The following is a 5,578-nucleotide window of genomic DNA, read 5'->3' as shown; positions in this document are numbered from 1 at the left end:
AGCATCCTGAAGATTCAAAGTTCCTTTCAGTGGAACTAAGGGGACTGAAAAACAAGCCCACACCACCATTCCTCCTCCACCAGTCCAGTCTGAATGTCCCGTTCTCCTGCAACCTCCAAACCCAGACTTGTCCATCAGATCTCCAGATAGAAAAGTGTGACTCCTCCCTCCAGAAGGCGTCTCCACGGCCCTAGAGTCCAGTGACGGCGTGCTTTACACCACTGCATCCACACTTTACATTGTACTTGGTGATGTGTCTGGATGCAGCTGCTGCCATGGAAACCCATTCATGAAGGTCGACCACTTGGTGTCTGAGTTGCTGTTGTTCCTAAACTCTTCCATGTTGTTCTGATAGAACTGACAGTTGACTGTGGAGGATTTAGGACATTTCTCCACTGGATTTGTTGCTCAGGTGTCATCATATGACAGTTCCACACTGAAATTCACTGAGATCCTGAGAAAGGAAAATTCTTTCATTAATGTTTGTAAAGAAAGTCTGCATGTCTGAGAGCTGATTTATACACCTGTGATCAGGACAGGTGAATAGGACACCTGATTCTGATCATTTGGATGGGTGAGCCGATACTTTTAGTAATACCGTGTATGCAGAATAATATATAATAATAATAAGAATTATGTAATAATTGCAAATAAACTGCGTAAAATATATATTAACTGCGGAATTCTCAACCCACCAAAAATTTTGAACAGCTCATTGACAGTCAACATCAACGAATGAGGATTGCAAGAAACATACATTTTGTGTATCACAGATGCATGACAGAAGACCGAAATGACATGTGGATGATGCAAAAAGTTTGTGCAGTGGCGGGCCAAATCAAGGTACACATTTATGTCTGTATGCAAGTTCTTTAGGAATGATCTCTTTCTTTGTTGTTCATCTGTTTTTTTCATCACAATGGGAAAAATGTGTTTGTTCTCCTTGGATAATTACAGTAATCTAGTCATTTGATGCTAAAAGTTGAAAATCTGGCTGGATTGGATGAATATTTGTTATGGCCCTGCTACGTAAGTTTAATGGACATGGAATTGAGTGTTGATTCTGCTCAAACCTGAAGTTCCACTTTGGCCTTTCGCTGGTTTCCGGCTGTGACATCAACCACTTCTGTCCTGTATCCCAATATTTAGCTGTTCAAGCCAGTGAGGCACAGAGCCTGAGAGACTTGCTTTATGTAATCCTTGACAGCTTTTGGAGTTTATATAAAAATGATGTTTCCCCTGTTTGGCTGTTCTCTACTTCTTCTGCTAGTTTAGCATCAATTTCAATCCTTTAATTTAGCTTGCTTGATTTTCTTTAGTGGTTAAACATGTTTGAGGGTTTTCATTGACCAGATTTTAGCATTCACACTTGCTAACTTGGTACGTTGTTTTATATATATATATATAACATAAAATTATGTTGGTTTTTTTTTTGTTTGTTTTTTTTTTTTTTTAGTTTTAACCTTTTGGATCAACACCAATATTCCCCTCAAAGATAAAAGCATAATTCTGGAAAAAAAATAAATAATTAAACTCCTGTGTTATAGGTACTCTGCTCAAAATCTGTGTACCGATTCAGTGGATATATAATGAGAAAGCCACACCACATGAGGACAACACAGTTCAAACACTTTTCTTCAGAAGAAAAGAAAAATAAAACTGTTTGAGCATCGTGTTCAGCTGAAGTCTATGATTTGTTTACAAAGATGGTGCAGACAGGTTTAATTGTTACTCAAAATATAAAGTTCAACCTCAAAGTCAGAGCAAAAAAGGTGCAGAGTGCATGATTGACAGGAAATTAGCCTCAGCCATGCTGCATCACTGTACCAGCATCTCATGATGAGGAGGAGGCTGACTTTAAGGGCAAAGCCATCAATCCAGACTCTGACCTGAGGTCTGCAGCCTGTGAACTGATCGACAAGAAACCTGTAAAATCCAGCAAAAGGCTAAAATAAGAAATGTTGTTCTCAATGTCAACAATCGGAAAACAGGCCTTTAACTTGAATTGTTTTTTTGTTTTGTTTTTTGTACAAATCATGTGGCATTAGATCATGAATTTCAAAAGCCCATTTTAATATGTTAAATATAAAATAGATTTTTTTTTTTCAGAAAATATGCTCAAAATAACAGCAACAAACTTCTTTAATTTGTAGGTGATTTTTTTTCAGCTGGAAATATTATTCAACCCCTACGTACTTTTTTTAATTATGATTTTTTTTCCTGCTCATTTGTGGGGGCACCAGTCTAAGCAAAGACTCCTCTCTCCAGCCAAGACGTACGTCAAATCTGAATTCTTCCCCCACCCCTCCAATTGTAGGGGCATTCGAAGGGGTAGGATTGTCTGAAATAGTGTTTTTAAAGGCTAACCTTCGGGACAGAAGGAAGCAGAGCCCTCTGCCACCACGGTATTCCGTGCTGTGCCGTGGAGGGGAAGCATTTTTCTTCATGTGGGTGCAATCTGGAGCACGGAAATTTAGTGACTTTTAGTTTTAAGCATGAACTTTTTTAAGTTTTATAACCACTGTTATGTGTGTTAGCAGCTCCGCCCTAAAGTAGCTGACTTGTGATCATTGATGACATCATCAAGTGGGAGTGACGTCCGAATTTGAAGACACTACTTGCCCATAATTCTCCATTTGGAGGGCTAAATATAGGGATAGGGAGAAGCTGTAAGGGTAGGAGAAGAATTTGGATTCTTCTCCACCATGACCTTCCTGAGGTCTTCATGATGTGGGCATCCCAACCAGGTGCCTGATGCACATTCGCTGGCCTCTTTCAATGTGCAGAAGCTGGGGCTCTACTCTAAGCTCTCACTGGGTGACTGAGCCCCTCATCGCACAACAAGATGCGTCTCCTCCCGCGGCAGGTGTCGCGGGGACAGTCCCGCCCTCTCCTCCTCTCGGGGTCCCGCCTGGAGCAGCGGCCGCTTCTCCTCCTGCAGCAGGTGTAACGCGGACTTCTGCTCGTCCTGCTACGGCGACAGACCCGCTCACCTCGGCGCCCAGGACCGGCGGCCGCGGGGATCATCGAGACTCCTTCATCGTCGGAACCTCCATGGTCCGACATGTCCGCGTCGACGGGAGCAGAACCTTCTGCTACCCAGGAGCGCTCGTCCATGACGTCACCACCTCTGCCTACCAACTCGCCCTCCACAACCCCTCCGTTCACATAATAATAGTCCATGCAGGTGTGAACGACCTCAAGCTCCAGCAGTCTGAGACCCTCAAGAAGGACTTCGTCACCCTCATCCACACCATCCAACAGCAAAACAAGCAGTGCATCATCTCCGGCCCGCTTCCATCTCCCCGCTTTGGAGACATTAAATTCAGCCGTCTACATCAATTCCACATCTGGCTTAAAGGACACTGCACCACGAACAATATTCCATACGGTGATAATTTCACGACCTTCTATAACAGATCGTATCTCCTCAGACCAGACGGCATCCATCCAAACAGAACCGGATCTCATCTGCTTTCCATGAACATTGAACTTACACTCTGCTCCACCAAACTGTTCACCAAATGACTGGACCACTGCAATAACCCATCTTCAGTTGAACAACCCATTCCAGTCCACATAACAAGCAGAACTCACAATCCTCTCCGGCTCAGGTCCACCATCAGACATCTCCATCCCATAAACATAATGCCGGACACAAAAGATAAAACAATCCACCAGCACTCGGACACCGTATTGAACTTTGCTGTTTTAAACATTCATTCTCTTTTAAACAAATCTTTTATTGTTAATGAACTAATTTTAGATAACAACATTGATTGTCTTTTTTTAACTGAAACCTGGCTTGGTACTGATGCTCCTGTTATTCTCACTGAGGCTTCCCCACCAAATTTTAACTTTTTATTTTCTACCAGGGGAGGTAAAAAAGGCGGTGGTACTGCATCGATTGCTCGTGGCTCATCGGTAACTAAAACAGTCACGTCAAATAGTTACTCCACATTTGAGCATCATGCATTTTCTTTCAGCAGCCCGCCTATTTTATGTGTAACTGTCTACAGACCACCAAAACCTCCCTCCACTTTTATTCAAGAATTCTCTGAATTTTTATCATTTATACATTCCAAATATAATAGAATTGTATTGACTGGTGATTTTAATTTACATGTTGACACTGATGGTGATGCTGTTGCAAATGAATTTCTTAACCTTTTACATTGTATGGATTTTATACAGCATGCCGCACAGCCCACTCACAACAGGGGGCACACTCTGAATTTGGTCATAATTTGACATCAATTGTGGGATCCCCCAAGGCTCAATTTTAGGCCATTACTTTTTAATTTATATATGCTGCCACTTGGGGACATCATCAGGAGACATGGCGTCTGTTTTCACAGCTATGCTGATGATACACAACTTTACATTGCTGTGTCTCCTGATGATGAAGAGTCGGTCAACGTTCTTTTAAGTTGTATTTTAGACATTAAGTCATGGATGGCAGAGAACTTTTTACAGCTCAACCAGGACAAAACACAGGTTTTAGTGATCGGTTCTGAAGACAAGAGAGAGTTTGTTTTATCTCAACTAAAAAACTATAAAACTTCTCACTGTGTGAGAAACCTGGGCGTGATTTTCGACTCTGAGTTTAATTTTATTCCACAAATTAAAAACATAACAAAAACAGGATTTTATCATCTTAAAAATATTGCCATAGTTCGCCCATTTCTTTCTTGCCAGCACAGAGGTGCTAATGCATGCTTTTATTTCAAGTAGACTAGATTACTGTAATGCCCTGCTCTCTGGTCTTCCCAGAAAAAGGATATCAAACCTTCAACTATTACAGAATTCAGCCGCACGCGTGCTGACGAGGACCAGGGGGTGGGAACACATTGCACCAATTTTAAAATCTCTGCATTGGCTACCTGTGAAATTCAGAATTGATTTTAAAATTCTTTTATTGGTTTATAAATGTTTTTACGGTATTGGGCCCTCTTATTTATCTAATATGATTTTAAGGTATGAGCCCTCGCGAAGCCTGAGGTCCTCTGGAACAGGCCTTTTGGTTGTACCAAAAGTTAGAACTAAAACATACGGCGAGGCCTCATTCAGTCATTATGGACCTCGCCTGTGGAACAGCCTCCCAGAGAACCTGAGGGCCGCAGAGACTGTTCATGTTTTTAAAGGGAGGCTCAAGATCTACCTTTTTAACCTGGCTTTTAGTTGATTTGATATTTTCTTTTATCCTCAACTTTTACTTTATCAATATTTATTTATTTTTACTGAATTATGTCAGTCTACTTTATATATATATATATATATATATATATATATATATATATATATATATATATTTTTTTTTTTTTACTTGTCTTTTTATTTATATTTTTTTACTTTTATTTTATTTATTAATTCGTTTTAATCTATTTTACTCCTTTTACATTTTTAACTCCAGTGTCTTCCTCTGAGGTATCCTCCACATCAGTGATTGACCTTTCTCAGTGAACAGGGTCGCTGCAGTGGGATCTCCCGGGTCTGGCTCTTTGCTCTGATCTAGGAGGTCCTGTGGTAGCGTACTCTGTGAACTTGATTGGGGGGTCACTGGTGTGGACAGGTCCCT

The 5,578-nt window shown here is 41.0% G+C and overlaps 1 protein-coding gene across 1 annotated transcript; it reads left to right on the top strand.

Moving 5' to 3' along the window:
- Nucleotides 1-3,438: 3,438 nt before the first annotated feature.
- On the top strand, nucleotides 3,439-4,246 carry LOC118600080 (the record flags this gene model as incomplete). The annotated part of the gene is given in 1 exon segment (XM_036216805.1): nucleotides 3,439-4,246. A coding segment is annotated over 1 exon segment (598 nt), but the record flags the coding sequence as incomplete, so codon positions are not given.
- Between the last annotated feature and the right edge of the window lie 1,332 nt (nucleotides 4,247-5,578).

The sequence above is a fragment of the Oryzias melastigma genome, linkage group LG18 (genome assembly GCF_002922805.2).
Source record: "Oryzias melastigma strain HK-1 linkage group LG18, ASM292280v2, whole genome shotgun sequence".
Classification (NCBI taxonomy): Eukaryota; Metazoa; Chordata; class Actinopteri; order Beloniformes; family Adrianichthyidae; genus Oryzias; species Oryzias melastigma.
This window is presented reverse-complemented; position numbering and strand designations above follow the sequence as displayed.